Below are 20310 nucleotides of genomic sequence, written 5' to 3'. Positions count from 1 at the left end.
GAGGATTTCGTACTGAGGAACGCCGTATTGTATGCTCAAGAATGTACTGGTTCTCATACCGCTGTGAAACATGTTGAAAACATGTTTGAAACTTGGAAAATCCCCAAGAACAAAGTACACGCTGTGCTACGTGATACTGCACATAACATGAGAAAGGCTATGGAAGAATGCAGAGTCGCCAGTTTTTACCATGCATGGCGCACATTTGTAATTTTTCTAATTTACAAGTTGAACAATCTGTTCCTAACTGAACAAATTAACATATGACACTTTGTTTAAACTATTTAACTGTACTAGAATGCTTAAAAGGCCGCAAAATGTTTAAATATCAGTTATCGGTATCGGGTTTTTTAGCAAGGGAAATATCGGTATCTGCCCAAAAATGTCATATCGGTGCATCCCTAGTTTAGATGGATTATTTTGGCTGTTTTGGCTGCCAGAGCCAATTTGCTTCTAAACAGAGTTTGCACTGTAAGCCAACAACACCACGGGGCACATTGTTCTTCGCTCCCGCTCGGCGAGCACTGCTGTCCGGCAGTAAGGAAAGGCAAGTAGCTGGGATAGTGTAGCCAATATGCAATATCAGGCCAGGGTGACAGCTAAAGTGTGATTTTCACCGAAAATGTTCAACTACGGCTTTAACGTCTACATTTATGTAAAAACAGAATGATTCTGAACATTCGCTGACGTCCCAATTTCGGCAGACACATTTCAAATTATCTCTGAAGTTTCTAGCCACAAGCATAAACTAGGTAGTTGGGAAGGGCTCATCAGAATGACTGACTGAACTGAATCTGTTCCACTACTATAAACTAGCTAGCTGGGAAGGGCTCATCAGGACGACTGACTGAACCCAATCCGTTCGCCTGCACTCAACTTTCAGCTGCACAACATAAGTCATAAATTTGGGCACCAGGCATGTCTGTATAGCCTCTCCCCTAGCTCGCTAGCTAGTGTAAAAGTCAGCCTGAATTTCAAGCCATCATACGCAGACTGAGACCATGCGCAAGCAAGCCACACAGTCGATGGGTACAGTATGTGTTGTACTCCCTTTCTAATAGGTTTAGGCCTTCAGCTGTGAACCAGGTTAATCCCACACTCTGTTGTCATTGTTGTGACATTGGCAATCTATCTATCCAGCTAACGGTTACATGCCAAACAGTGGTATTGAATAGATGTATCGCTGTAGCTATAATTTACTGTTCCACACAACCGTCTTCGATAGTAGGCTGTTTGGAATAGAGTACAGTCAAAACAGCCATCCACTCAGACCAATGTTGTAGGTTACCCAGCTCTTGACCAAAATAACCAGTTCAAATGGCATACAAGTTTAAAGGTCATAGGGCGTACAGGAATAGCTGCCCTTTGAAAAGGGCAGTGGAATGTAAAAGCTATTCTGGCTAGAACATCTTGTGTCGTCATGATTTGATTAATATCAACAATATACTGTACTGGTTTTGTTTCGCCAAAGAAAATGTATCTGTTGCTTAGTCATTTTGAAATATGTTTTGTGCATCGACACTCTTTTCAGCCTGTTCAGGCAGCCTGGCCTGTGTTTGACAGTGTGTTATTGCAAGAGCCATTCCTGTCTGGTCTCATAATGACAGTAGGCTTTATCACATTGTGTACTCTTGCTCCTTGTAATAAAAAAAAGTAATAGCCTACTACAACAATTGTACTATAGTCATAGAGGAGGGAGTGGCAGTGTACACAGGTTACATTCCAATGAATGTGTAGGGAAATTTAAAGAAGGCATTGACTCACTGGTTCTCAGTTTGCAGAGGGATTTCCTGAATGAAACCATTTCCAAGTCCTTGGTCTAGGCCTGACCTGCATTTCACAATTGTATCGATGTGTATTGAAGTGCTGCTCTAATTCTGTCTTTAATCACATTTCCAAATTACGTTAGGGCATTTCCTTCGAAAAGGAACCAACATGGGAAGTTCATAGGAGCATATCAAATTGGGTGTCAAATGAAAGCAGAGAGTCAACATTTTTGGGAAATGAAGGCATAGATACATTTTTTTCAACTATTTTGAATCTTAAAATGTAGGCATAAGTAAAGGCTTTGATTTCTGGGTAAACAGATGGAAAAGGGGTCTTAGAAAACATCTACCAGAAAAAAGCTTGAAAGGTATCAGAAATACATTAAAACACAATCATGTGTTTTTGTGTTTTGCTAACTAATATCAACACTTATATTTAGTTTTGGGGAAATTGTTTACCTTCTGTAAATTTAAGAAAAATGGCCTTGTGCCTTGTTACTTCCATTACCAACAACCCATATATCTTGAAGATATTTTCTAATTTCTCTCCCTCACTACTTACAGAAGTAACAAGCCAAGGTAGACCTATCAACTAGTTAAGTGTTTTCACTGATATCAATTTTGTTAATGAATTAAGTGATTTAAAACTCGTAATTCCATTACCAAATTGTAACGATATTACTGCTACTGAATTGGCTACAATGGGAATTCATAATAGTGATGAACCACAGTTGGGTCACCTGATTACTGTCCTCCCTTCCACTTGTATACTGTGTTCAGCTCATTACTGTTTTCTTTGTCTTTCTTTTGTCTGGTGGTCAAACCAAGAGTGTTAACAGTCTGTCTGGACTAGAGGTCGACCGATTAATCGGAATGGCCGATTAATTAGGGCCGATTTCAAGTTTTCATAACAATCGGAAATCTGTATTTTTGGACACCGATTTGGCCGATTTTTAAAATATAATTTAACATATTTCATTATTTATTTGAGGCTAAATTGATTTTATTGATGTATTATATTAAGTTAAAATAAGTGTTCATTAAATATTGTTGTAATTGTCATTATTACAAATACATTTAAAAAAATCGGCCGATTTAATCGGTATCGTCTTTTTTTGGTCCTCCAATAATCGCTATCGGCGTTGAAAAATCATAATCGGTCGACCTCTAGTCTGGACAACCCCTCCCTCTCTCTCTGCCTCTCTCTCTGCATCTCTCTCTCTCTGCCTCTTTCTCTCTGCATCTCTCTGCCTCTCTCTCTCTCTGCCTCTCTCTCTCTCTCTCAGCATCTCTCTCTCTCTGCCTCTCTCTCTCTGCATCTCTCTCCCTCTCTCTCTCCAGTTAATGTCACCACCCAGATCTTACTGACACCTACCCATGTGTAACCAGCATCCTCTCCTACTGAGCACTAGGGCCGGGACGATAATGTATTGCATTATAATGTATTTTAACTCTGCTTTGTGTTTTAACTCTGCTTTGTGTTTTAACTCTGCTTTGTGTTTTAACTCTGCTTTGTGTTTTAACTCTGCTTTGTGTTTTAACTCTGCTTTGTGTTTTGTTTCCTTGCCACGTTACTACCAAGTATTGCGGTACTGGTAACGTCCCAGACCTATCGAGTAGAGGCCTTCATGGGTCCAAAAAGTTGGACCTGTTCCTAAATGGATCTGGAGCTTTCCCTTCTGGATCCGATATGCATAAATAAAATAAAATAGAATATAGAGACCTGTTCCGAATGGACCGGAGGAGAACTAGACCCGCTTCATATAGACCTGGTCAGATCCAGACCCGGTCCAATCCGAGTGAGGGAAGCAGCAGAAAAGTCCATTTTCAAGCTACGTTATTAACCGGAGCTGATAAGCGCGAGGTGACACTCTAGCAGGCGCCCTGCTGTGTGTGTAGGCTCTACATTTTTAATTGGAAATTGTTAAAAGTAGTTATTGTGCAAAGTTGTATGGTTTGTTAGACTTTGAAATCATGATTTTTGTTTATCATACATTTGAAAGTGAAAATCTAGGCTTGAGACTAACCTTTTTCATCACCGTCTCAGAATCGTCCCGAAGTGCAATTTAAGTCGCCCAAAATTAAAATACCCTTTTGTTTGTTTTTATATGCAAACATGGGTCTGTCTACTCTAGGACCTAGGTAATTTACAGTGATTAAAACAAGCATAGCCTAATACTAAAATAGATACATGGGTCAGAAAATCATGGGAGAAAAATCCTTTATAAAGGCCAACATTGGAATAATATTCGAACCTGTTTTGAATAAATATAGCCTACAGTACACAAATAATTAGCGTACATGTAAAAGTGTAGCCTATGTTATAAGCATATTGGCTACATCCTCTCATGCCCACACCGATGCTGACATGGAGGCACCACAAAATGTAGCCATACTTTAATGAGATATTTAATTACATGAATATAGGCTAAATACCAGTCATGTTTGACAAATATAATGTAGGATAATTTAAATGTAACTTCTAAAGTCTTGATTCTGTTGACATAGGCTACTCGAGGCACGGTTGGTTCAGATCAAATGGTCATGAGTGGAGAGAAAGACCTTGTGCCCGTTGCGCACCGCACGCATCACCCACCTTGTAATCTGAGCGGAGGCAGTCAGCATTCACAATCCTAGTCATACAAGCAACCCATGATGCTTGTTGCATCTGTAGAATGGTGTGTTCCAGCTAATCGCATTTTGGCACATTCATGCATAGCCTACTGCATTGTACACATTGCTGCGCTTGTCATGTGAATAAATAATAGTTTATCAAAATTTGTAATCTATATGTTCTGATCTGTTGCATCAGCCTCATTGCTTTAAAAAATTGTTTCTGTACAGTAGGCTAGTTGTATGAATTTTGGATCTATTGTAGGAGAACTGTCCCAGTCCGTTTGACCTGTCCTAGACAGATTTAATTTATCAGCCCCGGGACACCCTTAATTTCGAGCCCTGTTCAAAGCGTAATTCCGTTTTCCGTGGAATTGCCCATTACATTTTTGCATCTGTTCAGTGAGACGTCTGCGGCTTTGAGATGTCCACTATCAATTATCTCCACCTGTTTTGACTGCGACGTTCTGGGGCTGAAGTTCACTTGTCACCAGCAGTATCGCCAATGGGAGCGGTAAGAAACTACTTGTCACACTTCCTTCCTTCTAGCAACGTGTGCACAAAAGTCAAGTGGTTTCGTCAGCAAGGTCACATGCTGCAGATCGTGAGCCTAGCCTATATTATGCACTGTGGCTCTGAATGACCCCTCCTCACTGTTACAGCACATTCTGTCAGCCATCCAGTATAGAAATAGACACAGATAAATACACATTGCAGCTATTTTATCTCCAATATTTTTTTATCAGGAGACGATTAAAGTGTGTGTTGATTGTGCTTGCTGTCACATAGCCTAGTACAAGTGTAACCCATAGCTGTCCGTTGTTGATCCAGTAGGCTAGCTGCCTTGTCTTTACCCCATTCCTATTGCTGTTTTTTTGTCTTGCCTTCTTTGTTGTCAAGCTCTACTTGATGCTCCAGAGTGATTCACATGAGTTCGGTGGCGACACCGTGGCTGTTTTTCCGAGCATAAAAGCAGTTAGAGTAACAGGTCACTAGCTAGCATTCCATTCAATTGGCGACAGATTTTAACAGGAACATTCTCAAATCTGCATAAAAACAATATACGCATTTACCCACCAGAGATGTTTTCATCAAATTAATTTGTTTGCGGATAAAAGGCTGTGCGTGAGGATGTAGTGCATGTAAAATATATATTATTATTTTGCGGTCAAATTATCATGTACCAAAAAAAAAAAAAAAAAAAAAATATATATATATATATATATATATATATATATATAACAATTTAACAAATGTTGTGTTATATAGCGAATGTGCACGTTCTGGACTTGGCACATGCACTAGCCAAGAGGTCACAGATACAGTGCAGTTATAGCCTACTGCATCACATTATTATGGACAAAGAGCGAGATGATTTTTATTTGTCCATCGGCAGCCAAGCATCGACCATCATGTCAGCAGAATAATGTCCATATTTATTGGAAAGGACAATCAAGCTCATCACCATGCACTTTAACCACCCTCTGTAGCCTAATAAACTGCATGCTTTCCCGAGTTGTATGACTGCATGTTTTCTTCGATAAGATGGTTATTAAATCAGTATTTGCGCACAAAGGCGTTTCCACCTACCATTTCTCACCTAATTAATTTAGCAGACACTAAAAGATCCTAGCTGATCGAGTGTATTTTGTTTTGTTTACCGACCAGGCATTTTTCAGGCTGTTGTGATTTATTTTTTTATCCGACATGTACTCTACTCTCATAAAAGGGCTGGATGGAAAACTCAACCGTGTAAACAGTCAGAGCATTGGGACTGCCCCGACTATTGGTGCAGCATAGCATTGGGACTGCCGGGACTATTGGTGTAGCATAGCATTGGGACTGCCGGGACTATTGGTGTAGCATAGCATTGGGACTGCCGGGACTATTGGTGTAGCATAGCATTGGGACTGCCAGGACTATTGGTGTAGCATAGCATTGGGACTACCCCGACTATTGGCGTAGCATAGCATTGGGACTACCCCAACTATTGGTGTAGCATAGCATTGGGACTGCCGGGACTATTGGTGCAGCATAGCATTGGGACTGCCGGGACTATTGGTGCAGCATAGCATTGGGACTGCCGGGACTATTGGTGCAGCATAGCATTGGGACTGCCAGAACTATTGGTGCAGCATAGCATTGGGACTGCCGGGACTATTGGTGCAGCATAGCATTGGGACTGCCAGGACTACTGGTGCAGCATAGCATTGGGACTACCCCGACCATTGGTGCAGCATAGCATTGGGACTGCCGGGACTATTGGTGCAGCATAGCATTGGGACTGCCGGGACTATTGGTGCAGCATAGCATTGGGACTGCCAGGACTATTGGTGCAGCATAGCATTGGGACTGCCAGGACTATTGGTGCAGCATAGCATTGGGACTGCCAGGACTATTGGTGTAGTGTAGCATTGCTTGTTAAACTCTCTGCAGTAGAGCAGCCAGAATACAGCATCTCAAAGAGCAGGCCTGTGTTTTTTGTTTGCACGAATCACATCACATGCCAGATACAATGAGCTAACTAATAGTGCTGGGCAGAAAAGGAGGTCACTGTGAAGTGAATATAACGTGTGATTATGACTCACAGGGCTGAACCTGACCTTTTGACTATAGTTCGATACTAGGCCTAGGCAGTCACCAGGGGTGTTAGTGTGTGTGTGTGTGTGTGTGTGTGTTTGTGTGTTTATGTGTGTTTATGTGTGTGTGTTTATGTGTGTGTGTTTATGTGTGTGTGTGTGTGTTTATGTGTGTGTGTGTGTGTTTATGTGTGTGTGTGTGTGTGTGTTTATGTGTGTGTGTGTGTGTTTATGTGTGTGTGTGTGTGTGTGTTCATGTGTTCATGTGTTCATTAGGTTAGCGCACACCATTTTGCACCGTGGCTAAATAAGTATTTCTTAATGAGCAAATTCCGGGAGGTCCCTCCCTTTTCCCATCCTGTTTTCTTTCGTTTGGTTGCTAGTGAATACGCCCCAGTTTCTAGTTGAAAGCACCACTTCAGTTTAAATAGGCATGACTTCCCTATTCCCTTGTGATGTTTTGTGTGGCTTTTATTTATAGCCTTCCTTTTTAGAAGAGGATTAGGACGATCTTTCAAAGGCTGGACAGTAAATTACTTTCTCTTCTACAGATTAATGTCCCTCTATTGCTTTCGTCAAATGTAATCCAGCACCCAGTCTGTCTGTCTCGGATCTCAGCATCTGTGCAGCCAGGCCTACCCATGTCAAGTCAAGAAGACAAAGAAGACATTGGGGGGTGGGGACAGTGATGATGGCACTAGTTGAATATTTTTTGGAGGGATTAGGGAACGGGTGTGACTCACGCTCACAATTAACATCGTAATGCCTAATGATTTATTTGGCTATTGCAAGTTTAAAAAAAACATGACATTGTGGACGTCAGAATGAGACTAGTGGCACTAGATGAAATGCAGTTGAAAGGTCAGTCATTTGCATGCTGAGGAGCAAGTGTTGGTTATTATAGCCTAGTCGTGAAGCAATAACTTGTACAAAGATGGCAATTAAGTGAGATGACACACTGAATGTTAACGTGACAAAGCTTAAAGGGCAATTCCACCACTTTTCAACTTCATTTTCATGATCTTCAGCACAATACCATTTTCTACATGGGCTATGTGAAAATGGCGCTTTTCTTTGTTACTTGGGGAGTAAGAAAATACCTTCCCTCTGGCTAGAAACTTGTTGCGGGCTTTGAAAATCACTTCTAATCCTACCCTGTGACGTCTTTTACCACAGCTCACATATGTAGACACTGGTTTGGTGCTGGAGATAATGAATATGAAGTTGAAAAGTGGCAGAATTGCCCTTTAAGCCAGATGGTGCCTTCAGAAAATATTCACATCCCTTGAATTTTTCCACATTTTTTTGGCTGAATTTAAAATGGATTACATTTTTTTATTTTTTTTATTTTTTTATTTCCCACCTTTATTTAACCAGGTAGGCTAGTTGAGAACAAGTTCTCATTTGCAACTGCGACCTGGCCAAGATAAAGCATAGCAGTGTGAACAGACAACACAGAATTACACATGGAGTAAACAATTAACAAGTCAGTAACACAGTAGAAAAAAGGGGAGTCTATATACATTGTGTGCAAAAGGCATGAGAAGGTAGGCGAATAATTACAATTATGCAGATTAACACTGGAGTGATAAATGATCAGATGGTTATGTACAGGTAGAGATATTGGTGTGCAAAAGAGCAGAAAAATAAATAAATAAAAACAGTATGGGGATGAGGTAGGTGAAAATGGGTGGGCTATTTACCAATAGACTATGTACAGCTGCAGAGCTTCGGTTAGCTGCTCAGATAGCAGATGTTTGAAGTTGGTGAGGGAGATAAAAGTCTCCAATTTCAGCGATTTTTGCAATTCGTTACAGTCACAGGCAGCAGAGAACTGGAACGAAAGGCGGCCAAATGAGGTGTTGGCTTTAGGGATGATCAGTGAGATACACCTGCTGGAGCGCGTGCTACGGATGGATGTTGCCATCGTAACCAGTGAACTGAGATAAGGAGGAGCTTTACCTAGCATGGACTTGTAGATGACCTGGAGCCAGTGGGTCTGGCGACCAATAAGTAGCGAGGGCCAGCCGACTAGAGCATACAAGTCGCAGTGGTGGGTGGTATAAGGTGCTTTAGTGACAAAACGGATGGCACTGTGATAAACTGCATCCAGTTTGCTGAGTAGAGTGTTGGAAGCAATTTTGTAGATGACATCGCCGAAGTCGAGGATCGGTAGGATAGTCAGTTTTACTAGGGTAAGTTTGGCGGCGTGAGCGAAGGAGGCTTTGTTGCGGAATAGAAAGCCGACTCTTGATTTGATTTTCGATTGGAGATGTTTGATATGGGTCTGGAAGGAGAGTTTAGAGTCTAGCCAGACACCTAGGTACTTATAGATGTCCACATATTCAAGGTCGGAACCATCCAGGGTGGTGATGCTGGTCAGGCGTGCGGGTGCAGGCAGCGAACGGTTGAAAAGCATGCATTTGGTTTTACTAGCGTTTAAGAGCAGTTGGAGGCCACGGAAGGAGTGTTGTATTGTATTGAAGCTCGTTTGGAGGTTAGATAGCACAGTGTCCAAGGACGGGCCGGAAGTATATAGAATGGTGTCGTCTGCGTAGAGGTGGATCAGGGAATCGCCCGCAGCATGAGCAACATCATTGATATATACAGAGAAAAGAGTCGGCCCGAGAATTGAACCCTGTGGCACCCCCATAGAGACTGCCAGAGGACCGGACAGCATGCCGGTCATTGAGATTTTTATGTCACTGACCTACACACAATACCCCTTAATGTCAAAGTGGAATTATGTTTTCATATTTTTACTAATTAATAAAAAATGGAAAGCTGAAATATCTTGAGTCTCTAAGTATTCAACCGCTTTCTTATGGCAAGTGTAACGTGTGCGCTGGGAGTTAGGAAGGAAGGAAGGTGTAACAATGGTGACAGGTGTGCGTCATAATGAGCAGCCTGGTGACCTAGAGGCAGGAGAGGGAGCACGTGACAGCAAGCCTATATGAGTTCAGTAAACATTTACCTAAGAAGTCACATGGACTCATTCTCTGTGCAATAATAGTGTTTAACATGATTTTGTGAATGACTACCTCATCTCTGTACCCCACACACACATACAATTATCTGTAAGGTCCCTCAGTCGAGCAGTGATTTTCAAACACCTGTTCAACCTCAAAGACCAGGGAGATTTTCCAATGTCTCGCAAAGGGCACCTAATGATAGATGGGTAAAAAAAAAATTAAAAAATGGAATATACCTTTGAGCGCGGTGAAGTTATTATTTACACGTTCATTTTCTTTAAATCTATTTTTCTCCCCAATTTTGTGATATCCAATTGGTAGTGACAGCCTTTTCCCATCTCTGCAACTCCCGTATGGACTCGGGAGAGGCAAAGGTCGACAGCCATGTGTCCGAAACACGACCCTGCCAAGCCGCACTGCTTCTTGACACACTGCTCGCTTACTCCCAGAAGCCAGCCGCACCAATGTGTCGGAGGAAACACCGTCCAACTGGCGACCGTGTCAACGTGCATGCGCCCGGCACACCACAGGAGTCATTAGAGAGCGCGATGGGACAAGGACAACCCGGCTGGGCAAACCATCCTCTAACCCAGACGACGCTGGGTCAGTTGTGTCAACACACCCAGTCACTACAAAGATACAGGCGTCCTTCCTAATTCTGTTGCCGGAGAGGAAGGAAACCGTTCAAGGATTTCACCGTGAGGCCTATGGTGACTTTAAAACAGTTACAGATTTTAATGGCTGTGATAGGAGAAAACTGAGGATGGATCAACAACATTGTAGTTAGTACACAATACTAACCTAAATGACAGTGAAAAGAAGCAAGCCTGTACAGAATATAAATATTCCAAAACAAGCATCCTGTTTTCAATAAGGCACTAAAGTAAAAACTGCACAAAATGTGGCAAAGAAATTAACTTTTTCCTGAACACAGTTTTATGTTTGGGGCTAATCCAACACAACACATCACTGAGTACCACTCTTCATATTTTTAAGCATGGTGTTGGCTGCATCATGTTATGGGTATGCTTGTCATCTGCAAGGACTAGGGAGTTTAGGGTGAAAAGAAATTGAATATAGCTAAGCGCAGGAAAACTCCTAGAGGAAAAGCAGGTTTAGTCTGCTTTCCAACTGACACTGGGAGACAAATTCACCTTTTAGCAGGACAACAACCTAAAACACAAGGCCAAATATACACTGGAGTTGCTTACCAAGATGACATTGAATGTTCCTGAGTGGCCTAGTTACCGTTTTGACTTACAGTGGAGCTGACAGCGTTTTAGCAACATGAAATCTTATTAAAATCTGTTCATACACACCCAAGCACTTAGTTTTCATAAACTCATAGAATGTTTGGGAATGACTTAGCATAAAGCATTTGTGAAAATTCCACAGCAATATAGAGTGGGAAACTGGCCGTGCATTTGGACAATTAAACACTGCGATTAATAAAAACATCTGTCTTGTCCAGGACCAGAGTCTACGCAGACCAGTGCACCATAGCCAATCAGAGCCACAGTAGGCCTACAGTGCATTCGGAAAGTATTCAGACCCCTTGACTTTTTCCAAGTTTTGTTACGTTACAGCCTTATTCAAAAATTTATTATATTGATGAGGGGGGAAAACAATCTACTTACAATACCCCATAATGACAAAGCAAAAATTGGATTTTAGATTTTTTTGCAAATGTACTAAAAATACAAAACCGAAATATCACATTTACATAAGTATTCAGACCCTTTACTCAGTACTTTGTTGAAGAACCTTTGGCAGCGATTACAGCCTTGAGTCTTTTTGGGTATGATGCTATAAGCTTGGCATACCTGTATTTGGGGAGTTTCTCCCATTCTTCTCTGCAGATCCTCTCAAGCTCTGTCAGGTTGGATGGGGAGCGTCGCTGCACAGCTATTTTCAGGTCTCTCCAGAGATGTTCGATCGGATTCAAGTCCGGGTTCTGGCAGGCCACTCAAGGGACATTCAGAGGCTTGTCTCGAGCCACTCCTGCATTGTGTTGGCTTAGTCTCGCTGTGTGCTTAGGGTCGCTGTCATGTTGGAAGGTGAACCTTGGCCCCAGTCTGAGATCCTGAACGCTCTTCATCAAGGATCCCTCTGTCCTTTGCTCTGTTCATCTTTCCCTCGATCCTGACTAGTCTCCCAGTCAATGCCGCTGAAAACAATCCCCACAGCATGATGCTGCCACCACCATGCTTAACCATAGGGATGGTGCCAGGTTTCGTCCCGACGTGATGCTTGGCATTCAGGCCAAAGAGTTCAATCTTGGTTTCATCAGACCAGAGAATCTTGCTTCTCATGTTCTGAGAGTCCTTTAGGTTCCTTTTGGCAAACTCCAAGTGGGCTGTCATATGCCTTTTTACTGAGCAGTAGCTTCTGTTTGGCCACTCTACGATAAAGGCCTAATTGGTGGAGTGCTGCAGAGATGGTTGTCCTTCTGGAAGGTTCTCCCATTGTCACAGAGGAACTCTGAAGAGTCTTGGTGATTACAAATTTCTTCCATTTAAGAATGATGGAGGCCACTGTGGTCTTGGAGACCTTCATTCAGAACTGTTTTGGTACCCTTACCCAGATCTGCGCCTCGACATAATCCTGTCTCAGATCTCTACGGACAATTCCTTCAACTTCATGGCTTGGTTTTTGCTCAGACATGCACTGTCAACTGTGGGACCTTACATAGACAGGTGTGTGCCTTTTCAAATCATATCCAATCAATTGAATTTACTCCAATCAAGTTGTAGAAACATCTCAAAGATGATCAATGGAAACAGGATGCACTTGAGCTCAATTTCGATTCTCATAACAAAGGGTCTGAATACTTTATGTAAATAAGGTATTTCTGTTTTTTCATTATTAATACATTTGCAAAAATGTCTAAAAATCTGTTTTCGCTTTGTCATTATGGGGTATTGTGTGTAGATTCATGAGGGAAAATAACAATTTAATCCATTTTAGAATAAGGCTGTAACATATAACAAAATGTGGAAAAAGTCAAGCGGTCTGAATATTTTCCCGAATGCACTGTATATTCAAATGAGCAATTTTCCACACAGGCCTCCCATCACTCACTTTGAACTGGCCTGTGTATTTACAGGCAGTAGCAACAGCGTGACTTTAGAACAGTCGCCAAAAGGCAAAAAGTCCTGCCTATGTGTTCCATGCCAAATACATTTGATTGACAACTAAGAGATATGCTAACTGTGGATAATAGCCACCAAAATATCCACAAAAACAATGTATATGACTGTAGGAAGTTGTTCAGTCACCCACTCCTCCAATGACATGACCTCCTCCCAGGCTCTTTTTTTTCTTCTTAGCTTGCTAAATAAATAGCTAGCTACATAAATAGATATGCTATAGCCCAGGGGTGTCAAACTCAATCAGCGCACGGGCCATATTGAAAAAAAAAACACAATGAATTTGTGGTTCAGACTTAGTCTATTTTCTAAAAATATGTGCAACTGCGACCCAAACTGGCCATTGTTTTATTAGAAAAAATATGGCCCTAAATTCTATGTGGTGCTTAGGTTAATGTTCTTTCCTAAAATGTAAGAAATCAGCTTTCTGAGTATCCTTGTAAGGCTGTTTTAAGCACTATCCATACAGAAACATCCCATATTGGTCGGGCTATAGGGCGGCATGTAGCCTATCAGATAAGAGTGTTAGGCCAGTAACCGAAAAGGTGCTGGTTCAAATTCCCGAGCCGGCAAGGTGGAAATCTGCTGTTCTTTTGACCTCCCCCCGACAACAACTGCTCCCTCGGCGCTGATGATGTGGAGGTTGATTAAGGCAGCCCCCCCCCCCCCCCCCCCCCCCCCCCCCCCCCCCCCCCCCGACTGCACCTCTGATTCAGAGGGGTTGGGTTAAATGCGGAAGATACATTTCGGTTTATTTAAATTCAGTTGTGCAACTGACTAGGTATACCTGATAGCCATTGCTGTTGTCAGCCTGATAGCCACTGCTGTTGTCATCTTCCCTCCAGGACCTGAGAACAACTGCTGTGCACCATGTTGTCTAGACTGAGGGCATCACTGATGCTGCGGCCCTGTGTGAGCGCCTGCCGCTGGACACACACCAAAGAGAAGGGCAAGCCTCTCATGTTGAACCCTCGCACCAACAAGGTAAGTGCCAGAGGGCACTAACACCATCCTCGTACAACGTGTGTGTGTGTGTGTGTGTGTGTGTGTGTGTGTGTGTGTGTGTGTGTGTGTGTGTGTGTGTGTGTGTGTGTGTGTGTGTGTGTGTGTGTGTGTGTGTGTGTGTGTGTTTGTGTGTGTGTGTGTGTGAGAGGGAGGGAGGGAGGGAGGGAGGAGAGCCCGGTACATTATAATACTGTTATGCTACCCTGTACATTATAATATTGCTATGCTACCCTCTATATTTCAATACTGCTATGCTACCTGGTACATTACAATACTGCTATGCTAGCCTGTACATTATAATATTGATATGCTACCCTGCACATTATAATACTGATATGCTACCCTATACACTATAATACTGCTATGCTACTAGGGCTGGGCGATATGGGCAAAATATTATATCATCGTATTTATTTTCAAAAATATGGTATGATGGTATTTGACGGTATTTTATGTTTTTTTAATAATAGAAGTTCTAAATGTGTTTTTTTGAGTAGTGCTTGACCCTAGGGTGGCAAAACATACATTCTAAGTGATCGCAATGGGTCTTGCTCCATTCTGATTGTTTTATACTGTTCAATTCAACTTCAACTAAAAAAATTAATAGTTTTCATCAATATCTGCATTTGAGATCATTTCCGCACTGCCATGTAGGGCTGCACAATATGGGAAAGTAATCTGGGCCTTATTTTTAACCCAATGTTGCAATTTGACTTTTTTTGTTGATCCTTTATTTAACTAGGCAAGTCAGTCACTCCAACCATTAGTCAGTCACTCCAACCATTAGGCTACCTGCCACCCCTGTTGGAATCATGGGAATAGAATGTCTATTCTAATTATATAGTTAGAATATAATAATCGGCACCTTCAATACAGTGTTGTTTGACATGACAACGAATGAAAATGCCAGGGAGGAGTTATTGTGACAGGGTAGGAACTAATGTGTTGATAGGTGTTTCCTAGGGACCCTATAATCTTTGGCTACATTGAATGTTTTCTAGCTAACATATTCTTGCTTTGCGTTTAACTCTTTAATTTTGAAGACACTGTTGCACACACATCATGCTGATGTAGGTCTACACAACCTTTGGTATTATCAGGCTGTATAGCTAATTACGCTTGCTCTTACTCATTTATTAGCTAGCTAGCAAGCGATTAGCATTAGCGGCTAACAAGATTTAGGAACAACTTGCTAAGAAAAGACAAACTAGCTGTTTGCAGATGTAAGAAACCCAAGCTAATAGTGTAGTTATAGAATGCTAGTAGATTTATATTTAGAAGCAAAGTGACAACTGCTTCGTTGTCATCAACAGTGTTGCATATGCTGCATTGACCATGCAGACTGAACGCAAGTGTCTCGTGGTTGAGGAACATCAAATGCGCTCCTTGAGTGACAAGGGGCGTGGCTAGGTCTGTGGAAAGCGGCATCGAGACAGATGACTGAAGTAGCGAAGTAAACTCAAAATGGACGTTACACACAAAAAACCCAAACCGGTCCGTGCATCAATACAGTTATATCGTAAAAAACGGTATACCACCCAGCCCTATATGCTACCCTGTACATTATAATACTGCTATACTACCCTGTACATTATAATACTGCTATACTACCCTGTACATTATAATACTGCTATGCTACCCTGTGCATTATAATACTGCTATGCTACCAACAGTACTACTGGAGCTTGTTCTCCTATCCCCTTCTGTCCCCCCGGCCTTTCTGGAGAAGGTTATGGTTTCCATGTGGGTCTGTTCTGGCTCATGTTTCACTTGAGGTCTAGCCAGTCAACACGCACCCACCCTCCTCCGCCAAGCCTCCAATTGGCATAATGAACATGAATGAGCCCGTACTCAAAACCACCTCGTCCCAAAATACATTCATAATGGCTTTCAAGCACATTATGAGCATTATGAGCATTTAACCTTTAACCTTAACAATGAAATTATTAATTCTCCTCTCAACAGTGCAACAGCTACAATTTTTTTTATTGAAAGAACATTTATGTCTCCCTCATTCTCTTTGGTTTATTTCCATTCGTCCAGGGCATGGCCTTCTCACTGCAGGAGAGGCAGATCCTGGGTCTTCAGGGTCTTCTGCCCCCCAAGATAGAGTCCCAGGACATCCAGGCCATGCGTTTCCAGAGGAACCTGAAGAAGATGACAGAGCCACTGGAGAAGTGAGAACGGGCTCGGGTCAAAAGTAGTGCACTATATACGGAACAGGGTGCCATTTGGGACCTGGGCTGTGAGCGGCAACAAATGTCAACCTAAGCCAAATAATATTTTCATGCATTACAGCGTCTGAGACTGCAGGAGTTAATTTCTTATTGCTACACTAAAAGTAATGAACTTAATCACATAACAACTTGACATAAAACCAAGGCGTCTGTAAACCACGACCAAAACTCTTCCCAGGTACATTTACCTGATGGGGATCCAGGAGAGGAACGAGAAACTCTTCTACCGCGTGCTGATGGAAGACATTGAGGAGCTGATGCCTATCGTTTACACTCCCACTGTGGGCCTGGCCTGTACGCAGTACGGACACATCTTCAGGAGGCCCAAGTAAGAGCTGGGTCTTGTTTATTATTTTATTTTTTAAAACATGTTTTAAAAGCAGGGCCCTCTGCTCTTTCGTAAGAATAAACAACCTCTCAGATTACTATAGATATGGGCTTTGATTAGATTGCTAAAATCTGTTTAGATGGCTAAAAACGATTGGATTGTTAAAATGTCAGATTTCCTATCAGACAAAGGGGAGGGAGTTAACTGTCTGAGGACTCTATTCCTTTACCCACAGGGGCCTGTTCATATCCATCTTGGATCGAGGCCATATTCGCTCCATATTGGACAACTGGCCAGAGACCAATGTGGCGGTAAGCTGAGTTCCAGCACCATATTGAAAACATTGTCTTTATGTTGATATGGCCTTGCTGTGTAATGAAGTGACAGTCCCTCGCTCTCTGACAGCCCCTCCCCTCGCTCTCTGACAGCCCCTCCCCTCGCTCTCTGACAGCCCCTCCCCTCGCTCTCTGACAGCCCCCCTTCCCTTCGCTCTCTGACAGCCTCCCCTCGCTCTCCCACAGCCCCCCCTTGCTCCCCTCGCTCTCTGACAGCCCCCCCTCGCTCTCGTGACAGCCCCTGCCTCGCTCTCTGACAGCCCCTCGCTCTCTGACAGCCCCTCCCTCGCTTTCTGACAGCCTCCCCTCGCTCTCTGACAGCCTCCCCTCGCTCTCTGACAGCCCCCCCTTGCTTTCTGACAGCCCCCCCTCGCTCTCTGACAGCCCCCCCTCGCTCTCTGACAGCCCCCCCTCGCTCTCTGACAGCCCCCCCCTCGCCCTCTGACAGCCTCCCCTCACCCTCTGACAGCCTCCCCTCGCCCTCTGACAGCCTCCACTCGCTCTCTGACAGCCCCCCTCGCTCTCTGACAGCCCCTCCTCGCTCTCTGACAGCCTCCCCTTTCTCTCTGACAGCCTCCCCTTTCTCTCTGACAGCCCCCCCTCACTCTCTGACAGTCCCCCCCTCGCTCTCTGACAGCCTCCCCTCGCTCTCTGACAGCCTCCCCTCACTCTCTGACAGCCCCCCCTCGCTCTCGTGACAGCCCCTGCCTCGCTCTCTGACAGCCCCTCACTCTCTGACAGCCCCTGCCTCGCTCTCTGACAGCCCCTCACTCTCTGACAGCCCCTCGCTCTCTGACAGCCCCTCGCGGTGTGGCATTCATTAGGGGAAGTTCAGGTAGTCCCACCCGTGTCTGTTTCAGCTTCGTTTGGTGCTTAATGAATAGAACCCCTACCTGTTGTCCAGGCGGTCGTGGTGACAGATGGAGAGCGTATCCTGGGCTTGGGGGACCTGGGGGTGTTTGGGATGGGCATCCCTGTGGGGAAACTGTGCCTGTACACCGCCTGCGCTGGTATCAGGCCTGAGAGGTGCCTTCCTGTGGTCATCGACGTGGGAACTGACAACGAGGCAAGTAAAAGAAACGAATCAAATCAAGCTTTATTGAAATGCGCATCTAAATGAAAACATCTCAGTACAATTAGTTGACAACAAAGATGAACTAAGGAGCTCCCAATATGCAAATTGGTTGTCATGTTATATATACAAAAGGCTGTTAGCTATCTTATGTACTGTATCATATCTATAACCAGTCTCCTTATTCCAGACCCTTCTGAAGGACCCATTCTACATGGGTTTGTACCAGAAGCGGGATCGTTCCCAGCTCTACGATGACCTGATCGATGAGTTTATGGAGGCTGTGGTGGACAAGTACGGCCAGGACACCCTGATCCAGTTTGAAGACTTTGGGAATCACAATGCATTCCGCTTGATGAGGAAATACCGCGAGAAGTACTGCACTTTTAACGATGACATCCAAGGTCTGTATTCACACCATGTAAATATAGTATGCCAAATGGAGTGTGTTGTAGTGAGTATGTACAGCTAGATGAATAACAGACCTGGGTTCAAGTACTATTTGAAATCATTTTAAATACTTTACTATGTGATTGATTGAGCCTGGCGCAGTGTAACAAATATAATATTCTCACGAATGCAAACCCCGCCCGTCTGGCACTCCAGGCAGACTTGAGCAAATGCTACAAGTATTTGAAAGAGTTCAAATAGTATTTGAACCCAGGTCTGGTGAATAGCTGTGCATTTACAGCGTGTGTTGTGGTGTTCAGGAACTGCAGCGGTTGCCCTGGCAGGGCTGTTGGCAGCTCAGAGGGCCATTGGAAAACCCATCACTGAACATAGGATTCTGTTCTGCGGAGCAGGGGAGGTAGGCCATTCTCCTACTTGTATTACCAGATTTCAGTGTCTGCATACAGCAATACCGTTACCTGACATAATGTAGTAGGTACTAAATGTATATACCAAATGGTTAACACTGTGCTCACTAAATCATAATAAGAAGTGTCGTATTTTTTGTCCGCTGAATAATAAATCATTGTGTGTTGTTTCTTCAGGCTGCCCTGGGTATCGCCAACCTGATTACCATGTCGATGGTGGAGAAGGGTTTAACCCAGGACGAAGCCAGGAAAAAGATCTGGATGTTTGACAAGGACGGTCTACTGGTCAAGGTTGTGGTCCAGTCCAAACACAGACACGTTGTCTTTCACTTCTCCTTTGTAACTGTCTGTGTGGCGGAACTGAAACGCTGTGTATGGACTAACATTAGAGCCAACAGAAATGGAATCTGAATTCGGTCATTTTGAATTTGTATCAAGAAATGTAATTTAAATTCAGTGTTTTTTCCTGTGACTTGCTGTAGGGCCGATCGCAGGAGACAGATAGCAACCAGGAGGCTTTTGTGCATGAAAGTCCCGGAGATGTGCAGAGCTTCTTAGATGCAGTCAACGTCATCCAACCAACAGCCATTATCGGTAAGATCCAAATTCTCCATTCTCATCTTTATAATAGTAATAATACATTGTATAATTAAAATCAGTGTAACTCTTGTTGTCCGTGCTTTATGAAACCCTGGTAACCCTAACTTGTTGCCTGTGCGCAGGTGTGTCCGGGGCTGGACGCCTCTTTACCCACGACGTCCTCAAAAAGATGGGCACCCTAAATAAACGACCAATTATATTCGCCTTGAGCAACCCCACCACCAAGGCAGAGTGCACGGCTGAAGATGCCTATACCCTCACAGATGTATGTATCAATTCACCCATGTCGTTCTAAATGACTCCCTCTTCCCTACATAATGCACTACAGACGTACTGCACTATGTAGGGAATCAAGCATCATTTGGAACGCAGGCCTCCTCCTCATGTTTTGTTAGTGTGTAGGCCCAGACACGCACACTGACCCACAGTCACCATGGCTTCTCTCTCTGTATGTGGTTTGATATTCAGGGCCGATGCCTGTTTGCCAGTGGAAGTCCGTTTGACACGGTGACTCTGGCTGATGGACGTGTTTTCACACCTGGACAAGGGAATAATGCTTACATATTCCCAGGTTAGAATCATTAGATTATCACGTTTTCTCATCTGTATTTACAAAGAAAATCTCAGTGAGCCTTCTCTCGTCAAAACAGCCATGGGAAAATGGATACGCATAGGTGCGCCACATAAGTGTATTGTGAGACTTGTGTCAACTGTTGAAAAAGGGGTAAAGTGCAGTGTGTCTGCTTTGTCTGGCTGCAGGTGTAGCCCTGGCTGTGATCCTCAGTGGCGTGAGACACATCAGTGACACGGTCTTCCTGGAGGCTGCCAAGGTCAGA

General features: G+C 43.5%; 1 protein-coding gene across 1 annotated transcript in view; it reads left to right on the top strand.

Annotated features, from left to right (window-relative positions):
* The window catches only part of me2 (malic enzyme 2, NAD(+)-dependent, mitochondrial), a 28199-nt gene that overhangs the window by 4630 nt on the left and 3259 nt on the right, over positions 1–20310 (top strand). Inside the window, exons 2-13 of the mRNA XM_021605213.2 lie at positions 13925–14063; positions 16128–16261; positions 16500–16649; positions 16885–16960; positions 17889–18050; positions 18247–18460; positions 18767–18864; positions 19052–19165; positions 19357–19468; positions 19597–19739; positions 19943–20045; positions 20234–20304. Of these exons, the coding sequence (XP_021460888.1) occupies positions 13950–14063; positions 16128–16261; positions 16500–16649; positions 16885–16960; positions 17889–18050; positions 18247–18460; positions 18767–18864; positions 19052–19165; positions 19357–19468; positions 19597–19739; positions 19943–20045; positions 20234–20304 (1491 nt within the window). The 5' untranslated portion in view covers positions 13925–13949. The remainder of the gene's footprint in view (positions 1–13924; positions 14064–16127; positions 16262–16499; positions 16650–16884; positions 16961–17888; positions 18051–18246; positions 18461–18766; positions 18865–19051; positions 19166–19356; positions 19469–19596; positions 19740–19942; positions 20046–20233; positions 20305–20310) is intronic.

This window comes from Oncorhynchus mykiss, chromosome 6 (assembly GCF_013265735.2).
Source record: "Oncorhynchus mykiss isolate Arlee chromosome 6, USDA_OmykA_1.1, whole genome shotgun sequence".
NCBI lineage: Eukaryota > Metazoa > Chordata > Actinopteri > Salmoniformes > Salmonidae > Oncorhynchus > Oncorhynchus mykiss.
Note: the sequence above shows the minus strand (reverse complement) of the source record. Positions and strands in the feature narration are given on the sequence as shown.